At 40.4% G+C, this 23,819-nt stretch overlaps 1 protein-coding gene and 1 long non-coding RNA gene across 2 annotated transcripts in view; one reads left to right on the forward strand and one right to left on the reverse strand.

Moving 5' to 3' along the window:
• LOC139611250 (uncharacterized) overlaps positions 1-23,819 on the reverse strand; it is a 115,640-nt gene that overhangs the window by 73,309 nt on the left and 18,512 nt on the right. The window lies entirely within an intron of this gene.
• The window catches only part of LOC139611428 (potassium/sodium hyperpolarization-activated cyclic nucleotide-gated channel 1), a 65,202-nt gene that overhangs the window by 39,121 nt on the left and 2,262 nt on the right, over positions 1-23,819 (forward strand). The window contains exons 4-7 of the mRNA XM_071466117.1: positions 862-1,080; positions 7,631-7,777; positions 11,705-11,945; positions 17,108-17,272. Of these exons, the coding sequence (XP_071322218.1) occupies positions 862-1,080; positions 7,631-7,777; positions 11,705-11,945; positions 17,108-17,272 (772 nt within the window). The remainder of the gene's footprint in view (positions 1-861; positions 1,081-7,630; positions 7,778-11,704; positions 11,946-17,107; positions 17,273-23,819) is intronic.

Consider the following 23,819-nt stretch of genomic DNA (forward strand, 5'->3'; position numbering starts at 1 on the left):
ACGGCATCACTTTGTGAGGAGAACACATGCTGTGAACGATGAAAGGAACAACTCTCAACCCAGCGCAAATCGCTTCCCTCCGTTTGAAACACTGAGCCGCTCAAAAGAGTCGTTGGTGGCTGACTCACTGAATTTTCATAAAGGAAGACTCTCGCACAGTCGAGCTGATATGTCACATGACTGCGTGTGTAGGGACTGCAGCCATGGTTTCCCTTCCTCCCAGCTTTGCATTTCTGTCCCTGCCTCTAACACACTGAATCCCATTACAACACAAACCAGAGAGGGAGGGAGAAAACACAATCCAGCCAGTCCTCCCCTCCTTTTGATGTGCCCCTTGCTGTGAAGGATGCCCAGGGCGTTGAGGGAAACGATGCTTCAGACTTCTGTAAATAATGCAAATTTGGGTGTTTTTCAGCACTTTTTGAGCCCTTGCAAACACGAACTGTTCTCAACCCTTTGGCAAATCGGAAAATGGATAAAGGCAGGTACATCCAGGCGGAGGGAGAGCAGAGAGGGAAAAATAACAAAAAGTTGAAAAGGCCGAAGGAGGAGAGAGAAAAAGAGAAAAGGTAGAAAGTTCAGTCACTCAGTGAGGGCATTAGGCTTTGAGGCATGAAGAGTATGTTGGCAGAATGTCTGGTAGAGGTTCAGTGATCCATCAAAGGAAAGCCTGTCTTTCCATCCTGCCTGCTGCAGAGCCTTCCCTCTCTTGCCTCGCAGTAACTCCCCCCCACCCGTTCTTTGTCTCTCCGTTCCTCTCTCTCTCTCTCTCTCTCTCTCTCTCTCTCTCTCTCTCTCTCTCTCTCTCTCTCTCTCTCTCTCTCTCTCTCTCTCTCTCTCTCTCTCTCTCTCTCTTTACAGAATGTCTCCTGGGGTAAGCAGTACTCTTATGCCCTCTTCAAAGCCATGAGCCACATGCTGTGCATCGGGTACGGTGCCCGGGCACCCGTCAGCATGTCTGACCTGTGGATCACCATGCTGAGTATGATCGTAGGTGCCACGTGCTACGCCATGTTTGTGGGTCATGCTACGGCTCTAATCCAATCACTGGACTCCTCGCGCAGGCAATACCAAGAGAAGGTAAGGACCAAGCAGTTACACATTGTAATGTTTTATACCTGAGTCAGAGAAGGGTTATATAATTGATATGATATTGAATGTTAGTAACTTATAGCAATCCTTTAAGAAGGGAACTGCGGTATGACGTACAACTCATTCATGTTTTGTTGTTGCAAGGTAAGTAATGCTAATTACCACTGGGATGTTCTTAAAGTATTAATCTGAGGGTTTTGCTCTTTCCGCCTGCATAAAATCCTGCTCATCATAGCTGGACTTAAACAAATTAGGTCTTCTCTCAGTGGCTCTGTGGACCAATGGGTTGAGTTCTCATAGATCACAATATCCGGCTGTGGCTGGGAAAGAGGATTTCCTCCCCCAGAGCAGATCACACAAGGCCAATGGGGTGAGGAGGTCCATGACATCGACCAGCCACCTCACTGTCTGTACGCTGCCAGTGAACATTTTATTCTTCCATTTCATTTCAGTCCCTATTGCATTTTTTTTTTTTTTTTTTTTTGCATAGAGGGTGATTATCCAGCATTTCAGCCGAGCCACCATCTGTGATCCAGCAAACGGGCCTGGGCAATTCCCAGAACACACGGCCATGACTGATGCGCTGAGTGCTCGCACGCAAGAACCTGAGTTTAACTCCCAAACTTTTCCTGAGCTTATGCTGCAGAATTCCATGTACATACACCATTACAGAGCAGGGGATTATAGTCCTCTGTGGTATGCCCTGGTCCTCTTCAGAACATGGTTGTGCTTAAAATGAAGAGCTGACCTTTAATTTACACAGTAACAAAGATGATGTGAGCTTGGATAGACAGTTTGTTTTTTTTATTATATAAATGGTTTGTCTAAGGAAAGAGTGTTTTAAATCATTTAAGGAGATTGAGCTAAGTGAAAAAGTGATCAACAGAAATCAGTAATGATCGTGTCTTGTGGTTTTATAGTCATTAAACTAGCATTTACATTGTGTTTTTGAGCTGACACAATTAGTCAGTTCTAATAAATAGTTGATGGTTTAAGTCCCTTAAGTCAAACATTCTCTGATTCCAGCTTTTAACTTTGAAGATTTGCCACTTAATAGTTGCATGTGATACTAAACCAAATTTAATTGAAAGTTAAAGTTAATTGGAAGAAAATTGGTGTGCAACTGATTCTGATATTTAATTAATCATTTAAGTCAGTTTTGCACAAAAACTGGTTTCAGTTTCTCCAAAGTGAGAATTTGCTGCCTCTGTTTGTTGTGTTAAATCCTTGTAAACCGAACATCTTTGGCTTTTGAATGTTGGTCAAACAAAACAAGTAATTTAATAATGTGACCCAAGTTTTTGGAAAGTTAGGTTAGACATTTTTTATTTCTTTGGACATTTTACAGACAAAAATAATAATTGTTAGCTGCAGCCCTTCACCACATAGCTTTGGGTTTTAGACTGTTGGGTACACTAAAGAAATCTGATGAGTTGAAGCAAATTAGGGCTCCAACTCACAACTATTTTCATTATGAATTTATCTGCTGATTACTTGGCCAAGAGCATAAACACAAAAATATTTAAAAAAAATATATAAAATAAATTGATGACGACAATTGCAGTTGCAGGACAACTATCTATATGCCACCAGAATCACATACACACAAACACACTAAGGCAGGCTGCACGGATACATAGAGTACACATCTGTTATCCTGCTGGAGGCTGTTGCCATAATTCTTATTGGAGCATCAGAGGAGTCACCTTGGCTGTGACATACTAAAATACCAGTTCATTAATTTAAACCTTGCATATAAAGGCATTTAGCTGTTTTCAATCTTTCATTCTACAGTGAAACTATGGCCTGACCTTGCCAGCCTCTCCCAGGGTCAATGCAATCTAGAGAAAACAACCCTCTGTAGTTTTGGCGCAGTGCTGGCACTTAAAACTCGCCATTAAACACAATCTGTCTGCAAAAGTACAACTACTAGAACGTCATTATCTACAAAGTCATCCACAACTCATAACTGAAAAAAGCCTTAATCATGTAAGGACAAGAACTATGGAAGTGAACGTCAGTGAGATGCCTGGAATACTTACCATTCATTGTCATTTTCATCTCTCCCTGATGGACTTCATTTCATCCTCACATCAATTATCAGATTTTCTCACTAACTCAGGTGCAGATTTACACAGAACTGATTTCAGATCAGAAAAACTCTACGCACTAAAGAATCAGGACAAAAAGATGCAGATGTGGGTGCACAGGCTCAGTCAAAGACCCCTAAAAAAACAACACTGCCAAGTACATACAGGTATTTAATTAACAGTATGGAGGTGATTTCTTCATAAGAAGGTTTTCATCGTAATTGAAAACATAATTTTATCATCAATCACAAACAGATGCCACAGCACATTCCACCAAAAATTAATGACAGCAGGTCGCCCACAGCAAACAAGTCAGCCGTTCGAAGTCACTGTTTGAATTAGTGACATGTCTCTTGCTCAGTATGTGATGTACATCTGCTTCACAGCAAATCTGCTTAATCTACATCCCACTTTATCCTTTCAACATCCCTCCAGGCATTGAACTGACAGCTTTGAGGCTGTGAATGCCATGTTCATGGTAACAGAGCCCCAGTGTGGAGCCAGATTCAGCTCGGGCTGATTTGCTGCATGGCTGTGCATATCAGCAGAGCAGGCTGAGGAGCAGCAGGGATGGGTTGAGGGTGCTCAGCCTCTAGTCATTACATCTATCACTGCCACAGCTGGGGGGCTGGAAACATGGGTGGATGTGGGTGTAAGGTTAGAAGTTAGCTAAGGACAGAGGATGATTATGACAGGGAGAGAAAGGAGGAGAAAGAATGATTCTCGTCTACTCTACTTAAATTCCAAAAAACTTATCCTTAAAAGACTTGTTATAACATATTTTTCATGTCTTGTTATGTTTAGAATAGGAGAACTAAACTAAAACTAAAACATGGTTCAAGAGAGGAAGGCCTGCATATAAAAAGATGGAAGGAAACACACTAAGAGAAAGATATCGAGGAAGAGAGGAATCAGAGAAATAGTGCGAGTGGGAGGGAGGAAATGAGGGTGTGAAGCATGTATGATCTCTGCCTGCTGTGATGCTCTGGTGCTGAATCAATGTAAGCCAGCTGCGTATCATTCAGCAGCCGAAGAGTTATTCTTTAAGACGTGTCCAAGCTGTGCCTCATTTCATATACACGGCTTAGAGTCTAATGTAAACCTAACTAAACTGCTCCTTTACCCTGGAACACTGTACTGGTTAAATGACGTTGCTTAAGAAAATAGTGCAAAAAAAAAAAAATGCCACTTGTGAAAGTATTAGCAAAGTAGCATGCTGACTCTTGAAGCCATGCTTAAAGAAGACAGTATTTCAACATGTTTGGAAATACTCCTATTCGCTTTCTTTCCAACAGTTACATGAAAAGATTAATATCACTCTTAGGTCTGTCTGCTAAGTGTGAGGCTGCTGGTGAGTTTAGCTTAAAATAAAGACAGCTAGCATGGCTCTGCACAAAGGTAACAAAGCTCAGTATGTAACACATTTATCTTGTTTGTTTAATTCGTACAAAACCCTATTTTGTGTACAGATGTGAGAGTGATATCAAAAAAGAAAATAAGTGTTCTTTTTCAAAATGGTTTACAAAGTTGGACCACAGTTAAGTGCAATTATCATTTCTGAAAACATTTACATTTTACTTTTTCAGTTTAGTTTTTGAGTTTTGAGTTTTTTTCAAAATCTTTGCAAAATACAAAATGGGCATTTCTTCCCGTTTGTGTCCTCCATTAGATGACACTGATAGCTGTTAAATCCATTTCTGAAAGAGCACATCCAAAGAGCACTTAACCCTCCTATCTTGTCTCACTAATTCCAAGCCTGCCCTCTTTGAGTAGTCCTTGTCATCATAGAGCACATTAGACCTCACAGGACCTAAAGCTGGAGGCCACATGTCAAACCTCAGGGGTTACTGTGGGATTTGGCAGGTGGGTGCAGTGGGGGAAAAAAATGACTAATCTCTAAATAACTCCCAAATGAATTTACTGTACCTTAGCAGTAGCTAGCAAGACAGATAGCCAAGCTCTACATAAAAAAAAAACTTGTGTGTTTGGTGATATTTGCTTTGCTCTGTTTGGGACGCTACATTTGAAATGACCTACCACCTCAGAAGGTAGTAACTGTGCTCGCGCTCGCTCCCTTTGTGCAGCCAGCTAGACGCAGACGATAAATACTGCGGCCGCGAGCTCACTGACATCTACATGACGTCAGGTTAAGGGAGGAGGCAGAAGCTCATTTCTCTGAAAACGGTCAACAAGCGGTTCTGCATCTCTGCTCTTTTCCAGTCACGCAGAGCTGATCTTTATAATAACCTATGAATTTCTGACATAAAGCTTTTTATGCGTTCCTGGATAAGCAGGATATTGCTTCTTCTGCAACAGCGAAGCTAAAAGAACCATTGAAAGAACCACCTCACTCTGTTTAGACACAACCGACAAATATGTGGAATAAGTATGTAATAAAAATAAATAAATAAATAAATAAAAATATACACTTACAAACAGCAGTGATACTTTTGAGATTTTGAAATGTCATCATGTAGGGGGAAAATAAAATTGAGGGAATTGAAACTCCAGGAGAAGATCAAGGAGGGGAGCAGGAAAATCAAAATCATCCACTGAAGAGATGAGAGTGGAAAAAGGATGTGTGTTGAGTGTGGTGGCAGGGCCGTGGGGTGACATTACTTTGTGATTTGCTGAGTGACTATCTCGATGGCATCAGCTGGAAGTAAGGCCAGGCTGCAGCATGGGAAAAATGCACTCACTTCACATTATTAAGGATGAAACTGCCAATCAGATCTATCTACTTATTAATCAAAGGTGCTCCATTACAAATCGATCCGGCCCACTTTAACCCCTGTCAGACCTGAAGTATCAAGTATGTCATGTCATGCTCAGTGCCACCTTTGCCTCCCTAGTAAAAATAACCTGGCTGAGCCATCCGACTTCTCAGAATAAATCAATTTCCCGCAAACAAAACCCTGGCCTCTTATCACCTTTCTGCAGCCGGGATGGGAATCAATGAGGGAGGCATTGTTACTCAAGTGTCGTCTCTCTCACTGACAAATTTCATTTTGTGGGTCATGCTTGCGTCACACTGGCCATCGAGGCTGCCACTGGACCGGCCCACCAACCTCACAGCTGCTGCTGGCTCTTACCTACTGCTCGACTGTGATTACAAGAGGCAGTGTGAGAGACAGTGTTTATTTTCAGGTGTCAGGGCCTTGGACTGGCTCGGAAGATCGTGTTCACCGCCCCGTCTGCAGCAAACTCTATGTGGAAACAGAGACTGATCAGAATAGATGAGCCAAAGTATTTTCTCCCTCTTTCCCTCTCCTTTGGGTCAATAACTGTCTTCAGATTAATGTGGACAGATTTTTTTTTCTCCAACAAAGATTCAACTAATTACCACAAACAGGCCATTTCTCACATCTTTGTTACTGGCAGTATCGCACAAGTGGAAATGTCCTGCATCCAACCATGAGCGTACAGTCACAGGCCATCTGGCTTTCTCGCAGCGATGCCACAAAACATTTCATCCTCTCTTCTATCTATTTTCTCATTCTTTCCTCCATCCCTCTCTCCCACTCTTCCTCTGGCTTGTGCCCTATACTGTGAGTAGCAATAATAAAATCAATGGTTTGTATTTGTTCCAAATTCCCAGGATCTCTCTGAGATATTCAGTATATCACTCTAAATCCAGACACCTGAAATATATTTTCTTTGTGAAAAGTGAACAAGACTAATGAACTATTTAATTAATCAATTACACTAAATCTACCCAACTTAGACTTCAGTTGTGTATTTATGCAATTAGTACCAGTAGATATATCCAACTATCTAAGAAAAGTTTTAACATTGAGCACAGGAAATAAAAAAACAAGACGATCACTGACAAAGGACACAGGTGTTAGGAGAATCCCTTTGGCATCACCTTGAATTCCTGGCAGACCCTAATAATCAATACTATCCTTAATACTATTGGTGTTCTCTGAATGTAAGAAACCACAACAAAATATTCAAGAGAAATCATTTAAATAATTGCATCTTTGACAGCCATGCAATCCCCTACCATCTGCAGCTCTGAAATCTCTCCAGGATATCAGGTATACCTTGCTAGTTCACATTAGATCATAGCTCGGTTTCCTATTAGAACTGGGCTTCCTGCATGGCTGAGATAATCAGAACTGCTACCTTGGTCTGACATAGCCCCGGGCTTGTACTTGTTCCTACTTTCCTTCACCACCTGCCTCCCTCGTTCTGCCTCTCCCTCCCCACACACGGAACCAGGACATGGCACTGTGACTATGTGAGAACATGGTTTGTCCTCAATACAGAGACACCAATACACAGTCTGTGAAGACCACGTTTTTTTATGCAGCTTTGCTGTTTATTCAAGGTGGATGTTGCTTGTTTCTGTTAATTATAAGTCATTAGAATATTTGGTGTTTTACATATTGATGCAGCAACTCGTCACTGAACGGCTCCCCATCTGCTTTTCTTTGCCTCCCCAGTACAAGCAAGTGGAGCAATACATGTCCTTCCACAAGCTTCCAGCAGACATGCGACAGAAAATTCACGACTACTACGAACATCGCTACCAAGGCAAAATCTTTGATGAGGATAACATCCTGAGTGAACTCAACGACCCGCTCAAAGAGGTGAGACAACTTCTCTCTTAAGACCCTGAACAGAATTTAAGCATTGGCTCTTTCAGAAGCTTCTTCAGTCTGTTTGAAGGCTTTAGTTTTATTTTTGGAACAGGTAAAAAATACACATATCGAAAATCAAAAAAAAAAAAAAAGTTCCTGACAGGTAAGCTGTCACACTGTGGTTTTAGTTTTGGAACATGAATGAGTTTATTCCCTGAAGATGAGGAGTGAATCTTCACTTGGCACCTTTAAATGGGCAGTAAGTGAATCTGAAATACCTGCACCTGTCATCTCATCTTACAAGGTCAAGGAGAACAACGACAAAACAGATTCTCCTCAGCATCCTGGGTGAACCCAGACTGAGCATCCGTCAAGATATGAAAATGTTTTGCACAGAAACAAACCTCAGCTCGGGAGCTGCTCAACAATTTCTGTTTTATTTGTAATATTTACACGACTGAAGTCAGCAATGTAGCACAGATGAAAAGCCACACAAGTGCAGGATCAACAGAGCAGACTGTATATTATTCACCAAGAGAGGTAATGAGAGGGAATATTGAAGTGACCGGTTTTTTAAACTCTCATATCAGCACATTACATGGGTATTTATACACAGGGATATGGGAGAGGAGAGGAATAAAAGGCAAAGCAAGCACAGAGATCGTGACCATCTCTCATGTAACCCCATTAAGTCACCTCGCAGAGTTGAACACGGAGGCGTGGGGAGTTGCTGTACGGTCTCAGACACTCACAGGGAGGTGCGGGGATTTAAAAGTATGACTTACAACACAGAAAAATCCTACAGGCTTAGTCCACCGTGCACAGCAAGCAAAGTTAAAATCTGTGTGAAGACGGTGTGGCACAATGAAAGCTATGCCCATGGGACAGATGGGTAAAAACAAACTGTGTTGCACCAGAGCAAAACAGGCCACACAAACTAGCTTACGTCGCCATTTTGCTGTATACCAGTTCTTAGGATGTGTCAGTTATGGATTATTCAACAGTCTCTTCCTCCCAGAGAAGGTTATTCAGGTAAATTCATACACTACCTTTCATGCAAAGGACCATAGAAGAGCTTGTCTGTGTGGTTTATTTTGGTATAATATTAAAGCACCCTGGTTTCGAGATGTAGTCATCACACAGGAACTAGATCCTGTAGTTTTGCTGCTTTTCCTGCAGGTTTCAGGCCATTTTTTTCACTTTGTTGGATTAGCCTTTCTGCACAGGAAGAGTTAGTTTCTTTCTAAGCTGATGACAGTGGTTGAAAAAAAAAAACATTCAGTCCCTTAAAACTATTAATAATACTAATACAATCCTTTCAAAATCTACTTAAGTAAATATATAATGACGTATTATCACCCAAATTACTCAAAGTATTCATTCTGCAGAAAAGTGACCCCTGTGATGGATAAACTATTATGTATGACATTATTAGGTCATTAATACTGATGCATCATATTCACTGTCATAGCTGGTGGTGAAATAAATAAAGAAAACATCAGTGCTGCATCCGTTTTCATCATCACTCTTTAGTTGCTGTAAAGTTAACATGAAAGAAAGCAACTGTACCATAGTGACTGTACCAAAGATCCAGCTGTTGTTATTGCTTGAATTAAGATTGATCAGTTTTTACACTGACGCCGCTCATCGCTCCTTCTCTGCTTAGACCATCCTTTTGATGACTCACGCTAAGCTTCAAGGCCACATTGCTAAAAGAGCTTGTTTTTGCCAACTCCAATGTGAATAATGTTCGACTAAAAGGAACCTTTTACAAACAAAAATAAATTTCAGCTTACTCAGATATGACTTGATTTGTCAATGTGGCACTTATGGCACTTAATGGCTTACTTGGCTTGTGGAGTAAACAGGCCACAAGTTTTGTTTTTCTAAAAGCAGGGAGTGGTGAGATTTCTTTTTCAGTCTCTGTCCATACTCTGTATCTTTACCCCGAGAAATCAATTAATGCAGCTTCAGGCCTGACCCATTCCACTGAGATGGACGCACTATGGCTGAGTCGGGCTGATTGCCGCTGAGTGTCAGCACGTGGTGTTCCGGCACAATTTTTGGGGTTGCCAAGTTATAGGTCATTTTGGGATCAGAATCAGCTCCACTCAGCGGCACTCAGACTCGCTTTGGGACAGAGGAGGACCATGAAATCAGCCTAAGTATCTTGCTGGCTGATTCAGGCATGTCATTTATCACAAGATTTAGGCAGCTGTTGGCTCAAGCAGTCATGACTACGTGGGATATGCATGACAACCCTGTTTCAGTTTACAAACCAACTTTGGCTTCACCCAACACTTTAAGGGTTAGGTGGGTCAAATGTAATGATTACAGCAAATATAAGAGTATGAGTATGGACAACGTCATTATAAAACTGAAGATCTGTTGTGACTCCACATCTGTTCTTAGTAAAAATATCATATATGGGCGCCCGTAGCCATCATCCCCCCTCTCTGTCCCCTCATTTTCTGTCTCTCTACACTGTCCTATCTAATAGAGGTGTAAAATGCCCAAAGAAATAACCTAAAAAAACCATCACATCTACAAATCCTTTCCAAGAACCCTTTACTTGTTTGTATTCATTCTGCTATTCCCTAGCAGTGAATTCAAATGTATTTCAGGCCAGTAATCCATCATGCTGATGTTTGTTGCTGGTATGCAGCTGTGGACAGAAACCACTTTAAAAAACTCTTTGTGGTGTTACTTTCAAGGACGCTCCGACATCCAACAATTGATGTTAGCTGCCAGAAAGCATTTCATTGATAAGTTCTGGTCTTGGAGAATCTGACGTACAAGCAAACACGAACACCAAGAAAAGCTAAAGTAGGTTGTTTGCTGCATTGAAAGTTTTGCTGTTCAGCGGCCATGTCTCAGATTTCAGAGTGGCCACTAATGCACTTTAATGCATTTTCCCAAACTGCTCCTGCTTGCAACTATATGACAACACAATGATAGATTGACCTTGATAAAAAAAATTTAAAAAATAAAATAAATACATTAAAAGACGAGACACGCAATGTGATGGATGGTCTGCCTCGTGCAAGTTTCTGTAAGTTGATTTTTGAAGAAAAGGAATAAAGAGAAAGTATAAAATATATCAATATAATAATGTAACATATATACAGCTTGTGGTTAATCAGCTAAGAGCCAGACCGATTTGCTGTTCTCTCTGTCCACCTATCCACTCCCCAACTCCCCCTTTCCCTTTCCTCTGTCTCGCTGTCTCTTATTCTCCGCCATAAGACAAATCTTTAAATAGGCATAGCCAAAGATTGTTTCCCCAAGAGGACTCCTGGCTGGGCATGAAAACTGTTTACTATCTAATTCATTAGTTCTGGTGCATGATTGAGGTCAGAGCCCAGTGGCATTAGCTGACACCGGCATCTGAGACTGAGCTAACATCTCTTTACGTTGCCCTCATCTAGCTAGCAAGCGTCCCAGAGATTGGTTATCTCTCTGTTAATGTCCTGTTGTCACTGGAGGAGAGCTATCCCTCATGGGAGGGGGTCAACAACAACACATCGCCACAGATGCCAAGAGCCCCGGCTTTCCATCTGCACAGCAACAGAGATGTGTGGGTAAACAGACAACAAGCTCCTAATCTCCTGCTGAGTCTGAGGGGACAGGATGAGACCAGAGAGATGGCCTGCAGCCGGCACCAGAGGGCAAACTCATCAGGATCTGACTCGTGTGCCAAAAAGTTTCTTCACAGGGGTGATGGGAAGTGCTTTAGGAGTATTAGGGATAAAGCAGCAATATGCATCCAATTCATTTATGCTTGCAGATAACAGCAGCAGAGATGAAGGATTTGTGGTGGCGTTTTTTGTGTCAGACTACCTCACTGATGCTCATTTCTCATGTTGTAGGTGGAAATGAAAGAGTTATTTATGGCATCATCTCATCCGTTTCCTTTTTCTCCCCTCCCTCTACTAGGAAATTGTCAACTTCAATTGCCGCAAGCTTGTGGCCACCATGCCTCTGTTTGCCAACGCGGACCCCAACTTTGTGACGGGGATGCTGAGCAAGTTGAAGTTTGAGGTCTTTCAACCCAACGACTACATCATCCGAGAGGGCACGGTTGGGAAGAAGATGTATTTCATTCAACATGGTGTCGCTAGTGTCATCACCAAGTTTAACAAGGAGATGAAGCTGACTGATGGATCTTATTTTGGAGGTAACAAAAACGCAACAATTTCAAAATAATTTTTAATTAATTTTTCTATTTGATTTTTCTGTGAACATTAATTATATGTTTCTGCTGCTATGCAAGAGCTCCACAACCTCACGCCACACACGCATTCCTACAGTATGTTCATATGTATTGAGACACGAGTCTAGCCTGAGGTCTTGCGTTTGATGCTGTTTGAAGTTAAGTTATTGTAGATGTAGATTCTCATTAACCAGTGTTGGACATTAGTCAGCTTCCTCAGTTACATAACCTCTCATCTGGTTGTTGGAGTAGGCCAAAGCATGGATCAGGCATCCCCTAGGACACAGAGGTTCCTCCCCCACTCTTACCCTCACACACACACACTCATACACATGCATGAAGTCTTCTCGCCCTCCACACGTTCCCGCTGCTTATACTTGGCAATAACAAGAGCCACTACCGTAGATGTTCATATTGTGTAAAGTCAGAAGATATTCCCTCGTTCTGTTCTCTGCTGTGCTGTTCATTCTCTATCTTCCTCTCTCTTTCTTCTCAGCATGGGCTCCATTCCCTCTGCAAAACATTATGGATATCATTCATTTTTAAAATGTCAAATGTAATTTCATTGCCCGTTGTTTACTCCGACAAAGGGTAGGCAGGCAGCCATTGTCATGTCTGTGCGAAAGCAAAGCAAAGTTTCCTATTTTAGAGGTTCTTGCATATTTTATCTCATGTGTTCATCCCCACTACGGAGGGAGGCTGAGGAGTCTAAGAATACCTTCACTTTGGTGTGTCTGCTGCATGCAACTCATGTCTAACAGGCGAGCCAAGGAAGACAGTGAATCAAAAAAGAAACAAGTCGTCTTTTTTTTTCTTCTGCCTGTTCAAACCACAAGATTGCTGTCATACACCCTCACATCACGCCACCCAGTTTGCAGAGCTACTTGCTTTAAATATGGGACTGCCGGAGGACGCCGGGCATCTTAGATTCAGCATAGAGTGGACATGTCACACGGTGAGATATGTGGCAGTTGCAGTGCAGCAGTACATCTCATTCAAACAATTCATCCGAGAGATCAGAGATACTGTGTTTAAGAATCACTGTCTGGATAAAACCTTTGGCCAATGAGGCTCTGATAAATGGATCTTACTGGCAGGGAGTGTGGGTGCATTTATCAAACAGTTTGAGATGGAATAGAAAAGAAACCACCAGCAACTGTGTGTAATTCTGAGATTTGATGGTTTGAAACTCGATTAACAGAGAGTCAACTATTCTAAGATCTCGAATGACACCCACACTGATTAATGCTTTTTTTATTTAAGGCTTTTTACAGAGTACATACAGGGAAGAGCAAGCCCTTTATAAAGCTAAAACTTTATGCATCTCCTGGAGCTGGAGAACAGCTTCAACTTACTCTTATTTTCTATTATTATCTATTAATATACTGATTATTTTCTGGATCAAATGATGCATTGTTTGGCCATATAATGTCTGAATACAGTGAAATATGCTTTTCACTTTCCCTGAGACCTAATGGACATTTCAAATTGTCTCAGCAACAGCGCAAAAAATGTACATTAAATTACTATCATATAACACAAAGAAAAGCCGCAAATCCTTGTATTTTAGAAGCTGAAAACAACAAATGTTTGCAGTTTTCAACTCAAACAATGAACTGATTTTAAATAGCTGCCAACTGACTGACTAAGTGACTCACTGAGCAATCGTTTCATCTCCAGACTGGAGTATAATGGAGGCATGTAGAGCAAATGGGCATACTGCTAGGCTTCCTGCTGGAGATAAAGTGCTAGACTGTTCACTAACAGGAGTCTCAATGAACTGTTCAGCTGAAAACTGACCTCTGGGGACCAAATTTAGAAATCCAGGAAATGTGTTGAGGCGGCCAGACGGTCACTGCTTTTCAGGGATTTTTGGATTATCTTTTTTTTGAGCTTTGTCTAAAACATTTTGAAGGTTACACCAAAAAATATTAACTTTTTTTTTTAATGTGTGTATTTGCTGAGTGGTGTGTTCTCATTCAGCGCAGATATTCCCAGATAATAGCTGAATAGATAACAGTAGCTGAAGGAGAGTTTGCAGTGGAAGATCATGTCAGTCTCTCAAATCAGCTCAATGAAATGGGAAAAACATAGTGAGAACACAGAGAACATACAGTAGACAACCCCATTTAATGAATCGCTTAATCTTTTAATTAAAAGCTATGTTGTATCTGTCCAAATAATAAAGGGTGCGCTGCTCATTTTGCTGTGTTCTGTCGGTGCCCGGCCACCTGCTGCTCTCCTTTGCCCAGCTGGAATTTGTACCCGTTTGTATGGCATTTGCAGATGAGCCCTGAGTTGGGAGCAGCTGGCTGTGCCGGGCACCTCACTCTACCCCCTTTTTTCTCTGATGATTCACACTCCCCTTACAACCAGGCCAAACCACGGCCAGAATGAGAAATCAGTGAAGGGGACTGAGACAGAAACAGTGGCAGAGAGAGCGAGTAACAAAACCGAGCACAGCACAGGAACAGGAAACTATTAGCATAGTAATGAGCAGGACATCTATGAAGACAGTAGGTCACAAAGCACCTCCAACCATGGTCAATGGCACACCTGCATACCAAAAAGGTATCAGAATGATCCGTGAATGGGATTACATACTGGTACCACAGGTCCAGAGTGACGTCACTCTGAGGCCAAGGGACTAATAGAGTATAATGCTAGGACAATGACAGACAGTATGGAAATCCCTATTGGGGCTTGAATGTCTTACTCTTGTGGGACTCCTCAGCCCAGTCATAGAAGGGAGAAGGGGAAGGGGAGCTGGTTGCCCTGAGAGTATGTGACACATGAAGTGATTGAAAATTATCTACAAAGCTCCTGGGGTCAACGGTAATGCTTCGTGACAAGGCAACAGACACGTGTCAAACCGCATCATGTGAAGTGTTAACAGGGCCTGGCCTTACACCCACACTAACACACCTTGAAATACACACAAAGGTCTGCCAGGTGACGGTGCTAATGTTTCCCTTCGAAAGCGTTTGAAATGTCAGTCCATTCCCAGACTGAAATTTTGTCACGTACCAGGGAGGAGGAGGATGAATAGCCAAAAGTTGTCCTCATGATTCCTCCATATATGGATATGGATATACAGTGGATGTAAAATTACAGACTTTCCTGCACTCTGTTAGCTGAGTGCTTTCATGTTCTCCAACATTCATTCACAACTGGAGCTCAGTGCAGTCTGACAGACTGAATTAGCTCCGGTTGAAGCTGCTACTCCGACAGAGGAAAACAAAAAGAAGAAAAAAAAGTGTTGTCTCCCACGCCATTATTCTGCTGGTGGTAAAATTCAGTTATGCATGGGTGTGGCTACCTGACAACAACGTCAACGCAAAGATAATAAACATGCATATGTTGCAGACACCTGTGTTTCCATTTCCATCATTCCCAAGGAATTTCTGTCTGCTAAAAGTTTTCCCGATTCTTTTTTAAACATTTTGGAAATCTGCTTATTCACTTTTTCTTGAAAGAAGATCGATCCCACGCCAAACATGAAGCTAGAAATAGAAGATAGTTAGCTTAGCTTAGCTAACTGCCCGTTGGCTTCAGCTTTATATTTGACTTACAGACATGAGAACTGCATCAATATTCTCATCTAACTCGCTACAAGAAAGCTAATAGTTATATTTTCCTAAATGTTGAACTCTTCTTGTTTTGTTTACCATACAGTGCAGAATCCGAGCATCCTCTGCAGGGCTTTCAGCTCACACTGGTTCTACTTGTCACTTACAATTATATCCAGAGAGAACAGCAAATTCAGTTGTACTGTGTGCGTCTGTGTTAGGGAACAATTTTCAATATGAACTGAAATGGCAAAACAGTAATTAGAAGCCTCTTGTGCTTGAGGGAGAAGAAGTTCATTTTAACTATAACAAGTTTCAAAACTGTGCGTGGCACCGGTCCAGATTTAGTGCCATCATAGTCATTTGTTGTCGTCAGCTCACCCACTCAGCCGGTGTAGCCTCTGTAGACCCGAGCCACTGGCCGCTCTCTGCCAAGCAACACATTTACCTCTTGATGTAGCCGCGCAGGATGTCATGCGAGCGTGTTGGGAGTACAGTCTGATTTTTTTTAACCAACACAGAACAGCCACTAGCTGTCTGTCTTTCTATCTTGTTTCTGCCCCTTTGTGAAATTACATTTAACAAGACACATGTTTTTCTTTCTCTGTCTCTCTCTTTTCTCTGTGTGTCTTTTTGTGTTAACAGAGGTACCACTTAGAGGGAGCTTTTCCATTATAACAGTACTCACACCTTATTCACACCCACAGCTTGAGAGTGTTGCTCTCACATCTTGCACAGTCTGTGCTCTATTTTCATGACAGCCCGTGTCATAGCCAAGAAAGATCACACCACAAGTTAACATTTAAAGATTTAATTAAGATGGAAGTTCTGCTGTAGATTGGACAGAAGTGCAAACGTGGGTGGAGGCTGAGCCGTGTTGGTGGCTGAACAGGAACTATAACTAATACTTTTTATATGTTTAATTTTAATCACATTGATTATTATCTCCTCCACATTTGTGTAGGACAATCTGACCTACTGTTGTGTGCTTGCATTTCATTTTAAAGGTAAATGTAGCTGAACATATACACAAACAGGAAACAAGAGGGGGTTCATTTGGATGCATTGTTCTATTGTTCTCTACACAAAGCAGCGTGTTCTCTTCACATCTCTTCACGTCAGAAAGCACAGTGACTGAGGAGGGATACAGGAATGCTATGTAACCATACCTCTGTTTCGTTATACGTTACATTCGAGAACTGATGCAGTGCACTCATGCGGTGATGCGTTGATGCCTGACCGGGTTGTTTTTGTAAAGCTGACTACTGTATCATATTATGGGACCATTAGCGCTCTGCAGGATGATGAATTATCTTAGCATAATGCAAGTGACAGAAGCGCTGATGGGCCTCTCATTTTATTTACATTCACATTAGCTTCTGCTTCTGTACCTTTTCCCGCTCAAGGTTCATCTATATGGTAATCTGTACTGTAATTACTGGGATGATTTCCTTTGTGACCCTCTGCACTCTCCACTGCGGTCGGTTACCGTCTCTTCATGTGTCTAAATGTTTTACGCTCTCACTCTTTGTCTCCCTTTGTGCTCCTGCCACACAGAGATCTGTCTGCTCACCAAGGGCAGACGAACAGCGAGCGTGCGCGCGGACACCTACTGCCGACTCTTCTCTCTCTCTGTTGACCATTTCAATGAGGTGCTGGAAGAGTACCCCATGATGCGACGTGCTTTTGAGACTGTTGCCATTGACCGACTGGACCGCATCGGTAAGACCTGCCTACATCTAATGGTCCTCTCTGATTGGTCGAATCTCTTGCCTGTCATCGTGCCTTGTTGTCTTGTCTTTATCAGTATTCGTTTGCCTTCTATCTTCATAAAAGCATTGTGTCTGCCATCTTGTGCTGCATGACCTGTATGCTGTTTTTTTTCTTACTTCCGTCTCTTTTTGTCTTAAATAACATGAAAAAAAAAAAAAAAAAAAAAAAAAAGTTGTTGTAACCAGTATTAATCCTTCTAAAGAACCAAAGTAGCGTTTTGTGGTTGGATTAACTGGAAGGCAGTGCATGTCGCTGTCCGGGAGGGAGTCAGGTCGCCCCCTCGTTGGTTTGGTGTTGACCCCCCCACTGGATGCCAGCGAGTGGATGGAAGCTAACCTCACATGCATGTGTGTCTGGCCCTCTTTCCACTCATCTGCACTCCTGGGTATGAGCAGCACCCCACCCCATATCAGAGATGTCAAAATCAACCAGACACAAACCCCCATTAAAAGAAACAAAGAGCAGGGCCAGGTGACACCAGGGAGCTTTTCCCACATCCACCAGGTCCAGCCCAGTTTGCTAAAAGGAGGCAGGACCCAGCTATGCCCACATCGTCAACAATGTTTCCTTATTTTTACTGTCTGACAGATCAACATATATTGAAGAACTTGGCCATGACAGATTAAATATTAAATGGAGTAAGTGATAAGTCGCACACAGATTTGTTACAGTTTAAAAAGGGGCACATGTATGTAACACAACGGGGCAATAATTGGTTGCATAATTGGTCCACTCCTCTCTGTAGATGTGTTCAGTCTGATACTTTGATTGGAACTAACACACAGATAAATTAAACATGTAGAAGATTACATAATAATATAAAAAGAAGTAGCACTTACTGTATGTCTCTGTCTTTGCTTATATTTTGCTTCATCACAAACATGTATCTTTTTTAAATGATAATGTTCTGTTTTTATAATCTTTTTATTTATAAATAACTTGACAGTAATAATCCAGCATGTTTCATGTAGAGTAAATTTAGGCACTCTGTTGCTCCTACATTTCATGCGCACACGTCAGTGTCACATTCAAGTAGGAAAAAAGCCTTTAGTGAATATAAGAGTGAATATACGTAAGAGTGAACGTGGTGATGATTATTTTCACTTTGCCTCAGTCTCTTTTCCAGTCAGTCTTCTCAACCCGTTTCATCAGACAATAAAATGACAATTCTTCTGAACTTCCTCGATGAGGATATTCGCACATCCGGGTATCTTAGATGCAGATGTTTTGGAGAGTGTCACTTCAGTCCTGGAAGAAAGAAAAATCCTGCACACCACTCTTGTTCAGCATCACAGTTTATAAATCATCCTAAAGTTTTGGTCTCCCTAGACCTACGTCAGAAGAATTTTAAACAACCATGATCTTAAATAGATGATGCTCCACCCACTCTTGTGTTCCCAGGTGAGTGACAATTAATCTCTTGAGGGAGTTAGTTTCAGTCATTGACAGTGATGTCTGTATACTCTTGCCATGTTATATTCCACACTATGTTTGTGTATATAAACATACAAAGAACAAGTTTGATATCACAATATATAAAACATCTTTATTTACACAATTATTTACAACAATTACAATCCATTGAATGAAAACATCAAGTCATTCAAAGCATGTAATCATATGAACTATTGATGTCTTACATGTGCAGCGGATGGATTTCCTAGAGCATGACACGGGTAGAGCATCATCTATTCAAGATCATGGCTGTAAGAACTGTTTAAAATTCTTCTGATGAAGGTCTAGAGAGACCGAAACGTTAGGATGATTTTGAAAAAACAACATTTGTGATGCTGCGCAGGAGCAGTGTGCTGGATTCTCTTTCTTTCAGTTCATCTTAACTTGAAAAAGGCAGGTCGAGATTGAAGGCACACTGTAACAAATGAACACGTGCGAATAGCACACAGTCTGTTCTTACAGTAGTCTGCCTTTGTAGCTCAGCTATTGTACACTGTCAATAAGACAGCAGCAGAATGCCGTAAAGTATGAGGCGACCCTAATATTGGTGCTATGAATACCGAGAAGTCTGACTTGTGCATTAAAACCTCTGACAACTTGCAAACAAAACTCTTCCCCTTTATTTGACAAAATTCTGGACAGATCACTCAGACTGAGTTGGCAAAACACCGACACCACTGAAAGACAGGAGGATGCAGCCTCATACATACATACAGTTATTATGTAACATCAGATCATTAGCTCATGTGGCCTAACTTATCACGTGTATCTTTGTAATTATTATATTTAGTCCTTTTCATTCCTTTTATTTATTCCTCCTCTTTGTAATACAGAAACATAAAAATCTATAATGAAGCTCACTGTAAATTTTTAGTCCTGACGCAAAGAGAAATCAGAATCATTAAGTAAGCCACTTTGCTAATGATTTATGGTTCATATTATTGGCTTATCTTTCATCTTTGTTATAATTATTATATTTGTAAAACAAAAAAAAATGCCTCTCCAGGCCACACATGGTGAAATCATTACATTTTTATTCCTTCTTTGTAATAAAGAAACATAAAAACCTATACGGAATTTCATTGATCAAATTTATCAAATAAGCCACTTGAGAAATGATTTATGGTTCATATCATTAGGTTATATGACTGCTAAACCCAAGCAGCTCATTATCATAGCCTTCTTTGTCCACAAACGTTTAGTGATAACACTAGAGCACATTAAGTTTGTATTTGTTTCGTTTCCCTATTATAACCTCATTATAACATCACCTGTACAGAAAACTAAAGCTAAATTTGCGTAATGACAGTGTGCCGATGTTGTCTCGTATCAGTGGTTAAGCTTTCAGTCTGTATCTACTTTTCTATCTGTTATTGTTGGGTTTTTTTTTTCTTTGTCATTGCTTTGTATTTGTGTATTATTTTGCCTGACACAGGCACGTCAGTATTGAATTGCTCAACACACTCAAATAACTGCAGTGTCAGGCAAGTCAGCAACAAGCAGTGAACAAAAGATTTGGAACAAGACCTGTCCAAGTCAATCAGAATCCCAAAAACAGACGTGTGTCAGTGTTGAGACAGCCTTTTCTCCTCACGAGTACGTTCATATGCAAAGATGTTTTCTGGGAGGGGTTATTGGATTATATGAACATATCTGACAAAACATCAAATTGTTCACACCCAAATCATACTACCCAAGCCAGTGGTCAATATCTGCCCATGCCAACTAAGTCGTGGTAATAGCTTGGTTAGTGTTAGACAAGTAAAACTACCTGGACTTTAGGGAAAGATTGTGGTCATGTCTAAATTTCATAACAGTAATCTCTATTTTAATATGGGACACTGGCTTGTTCTTCCATTCAACCAGACCTCAACACCCACTGTTCCCTGTGCTCTGTGAATGCCACGCTACCTCTTACATTAGAATTGAATAACTCACTGTAAATGATCTGCATATGAACGTAATTCACAAGAGACAAGGTTGTATTTTTTGGACTTAGATATTTCTTAAAAAGACACATGATCTGCATTTGCCCTGTAGTAAAGTGTATGAATTTGTCTTCACTGTGCCCTTTGCAACATACTGTATGCCCTTTGACCTCAACAGTCCTAATCTACATTTGCCCTTTTTATGAGAGCTACCAGCTGAGTTAGCTTTTCACCATAGCTAAAATGTCAGAAAATGAAAGCTGCCCACTCTGACTGATACCTCTCAGAGTGACATAGATTGGACCCATCCTTTCAGACTAACCATGAAGGGGGTTTTGTCTCATACGAGGGAAGATACTTTGTCATGATCCGTGCTGGTTGTATCGTTTCTATATATGAACTGCATTTGGTTACATGCTTGTCTTGCTCTAAGTAGGAAAGAAAAAAAAAGTAACCATGCTTTGAAACCAATAACGTGTTGCACATTTGACATTATCTTTTATCTATCTAAAAATTATTTGACCAGGAGTCCGTCTTGAGACGAGCACATCTCGTTTTCAAGAGTGTCCTGGCCGACGAGTAGGCATCAGGTAAACACTTTATTCAAATTCCAGTATTCGAACAGGGACAAAATGACCTATAGAGGCTTGCTAAATGGATCCGGTCTCAAAGTCATCCTCCAAGAGTTTGACCTGTTGCTGAAGGTTACATTAACTGTTTAATTCCTGCATCAGTGACACATAACTCAAGTCACCCACATTAGTCCTGCAGATGTTTTGATGGACACATTCAAAATGTCGACAACTAAGACAATCAAGGAAACAAAGAGTTCTCATTCAGTGTTAACATGCCATGTTTTTTTTTTTTTGTAACAGATTTTTTCACAGCTGGATTGTGAACACATGCTCAGCTCTATTGGTGTGACATTTTTTATTTTTTTATTTAAATCTTTGAATCCTTTGTTCAAAGTGTATTCACTAATGAAATCATGTCTGCAGATTAGTAAAAACTTTACTAATGCAATGCCGCACACAGTTTTTGTTACATGCAGAAATTCCATTTCATTTTTATTCATGTTTTCACCAATAGAAAAAAAAAATATTTGTTTCTGATTGTCTGACATGAAATATAAATCACTCTTCTCTGTGTTTTCTGTAAATTATTTGGGAAAGGACAATACTGACACTGATCAGAAAAAAGTCAATCCCATCTTTTGGCTTTTACTGTATTTAGATACAGTTACAGTGATGTCATGTTGCCCACATGTGGAGGGAAAAAGTTTATGTAATCAATTAAGAATCATTTTTCACGCACACACACATTTACACCAGTTGTCCTCTTACAGTTTCTTTGGTAATGATGTAGTAAATAACCCTAAACAAGAAGAAACTGCAGAGATTCATATCCTGAAGTTTGTAGATTTGTAAAATTTATTACAGATTATTGGTGAATGATTTATCAAACTGCATTGTAAGTCCAAATGAAAAATGTGTAATTTCTTTGTGAAGCCTTGAATGCATCTCAAAATGTCTTTTTTTTTTTTTTTTAAATCAGCTTTCATTATTTATATATGATGCTTGTTAACATTACGATGTTTGTGTTTTGATTGTTTATGATTTGTTTGTTTGGTGTGTTTGTTTGGCTTTGAGGCTGTTTCACAATTTTATTTTTATTTTTTTCAGATATGGGTTAATGACTTATTATTATTTTATATTATTATTATATATTATTATTTTTAAATCATATTGATGGGTAAATTTTGTATGTTGAACTAATCTCACTGGTTCTATTGTGCCAGGAAAAACAAATTAGTAATACAGCGCGGTAATTTTATTCTTTTCATATGCTGATTCGACCCATATCTGATCTATTTTTATTTCAATATTACAAGTTTTGTGTATATACAAAAAAGAAAACTTTCTATACCCATGAGTGGTGTTTACATTGTGTTCATGTTTTTGTTTGGTTGTTTAATTTTTCTTTTTTTTTTTTTTACTTATTTATTTTACTTATTTTTTCTTGTTTTTTTAAAGCCAGAGTTTATAGATCAGGTATTTTGTATACATGGTCTGACCACTGGTATAACTGGAAAAGCAGTCAAGGATATATTGAGCAAAAAATATACAGCACAATTTTTTAAAATGTCTGTTGCTTCTCAGTCCTAAAACCCAAAAATTAGTTAGCATTTTAGTACTTTTGGTTCCCTTGTCTCAATGTCTATGGGTTTTTGGAATGGGTTTTGGTTAGATGTCTGAAATAAGGTCTGTAATATAATATAATAATCTTCCTTTCAATATTTACACACTGACTTAAGCCTGTTGCCCTGATATCCTAACGATAACCACCTGTCTAACTACCCTGTTGTCAGGAGTTGCTGTCAAACCAGAAAAAAAAAAAAGAAAAAAATCACATCCTCACAGGTTCTGTTTAGAAGAAAATAAACAAATGTGTTGTCCTTTCAATCTACAGAGTTTAACCCTGTCACCTTTAAAAGTGCAATGAAAGCAGCCTTGTAAGTTAACAGTAGTCTTACAGTCAGTACATGGTGCTAGTTTTAGCTGTTTACTACCCGACCCTGTAGTGACTGCTGCAGTAAAAGTGAACGTCAAAATGGAGAACTCGATTCTGAGAAACTGACTGTAAAAAAACACAACCTCATCAATCCATTTTCAGCCACTACAGCAGAGACAGTCCTGTCTTATAGCTGAACGCACGGCTTGTTGGCAGCCTTGAGAGGAGAGAGCCGTCCAGCAAGTGCTGCTCAACGGCGGAGAAATTTCCTGTCCTCAAGGACAGGACTTAACGATTGAGTGACTGTGGCTAAAGCCCTCAGCACACTAAAAGTCCACTCCGTCTTCTTTAGCGACAAATAATGCTTCACAGCCTGTCGATACACAAGGTCAACAGTAATTACAGGAAGCACGTCTTCTAAATACATTTGGACGCAGTCATTCAAAGTGGAGATGTTAAATGGAACTTCATTATTGTCATTATTGCCAAATGTGGCAGTTCCTTCAAAAAAAAAAAAAAAAAAAAGTTTCAAGACATCTTTCTTGCCTTTAGTACCATTTAGCATTTTACTACAGCCACAGAAGTGATTGGTGTTAAAAGAA

This window comes from Trachinotus anak, unplaced genomic scaffold, assembly GCF_046630095.1.
Source record: "Trachinotus anak isolate AG129_WGS33_773 ecotype Australia unplaced genomic scaffold, CSIRO_AGI_Tana_v1 ptg000028l, whole genome shotgun sequence".
NCBI classification, from domain to species: domain Eukaryota; kingdom Metazoa; phylum Chordata; class Actinopteri; order Carangiformes; family Carangidae; genus Trachinotus; species Trachinotus anak.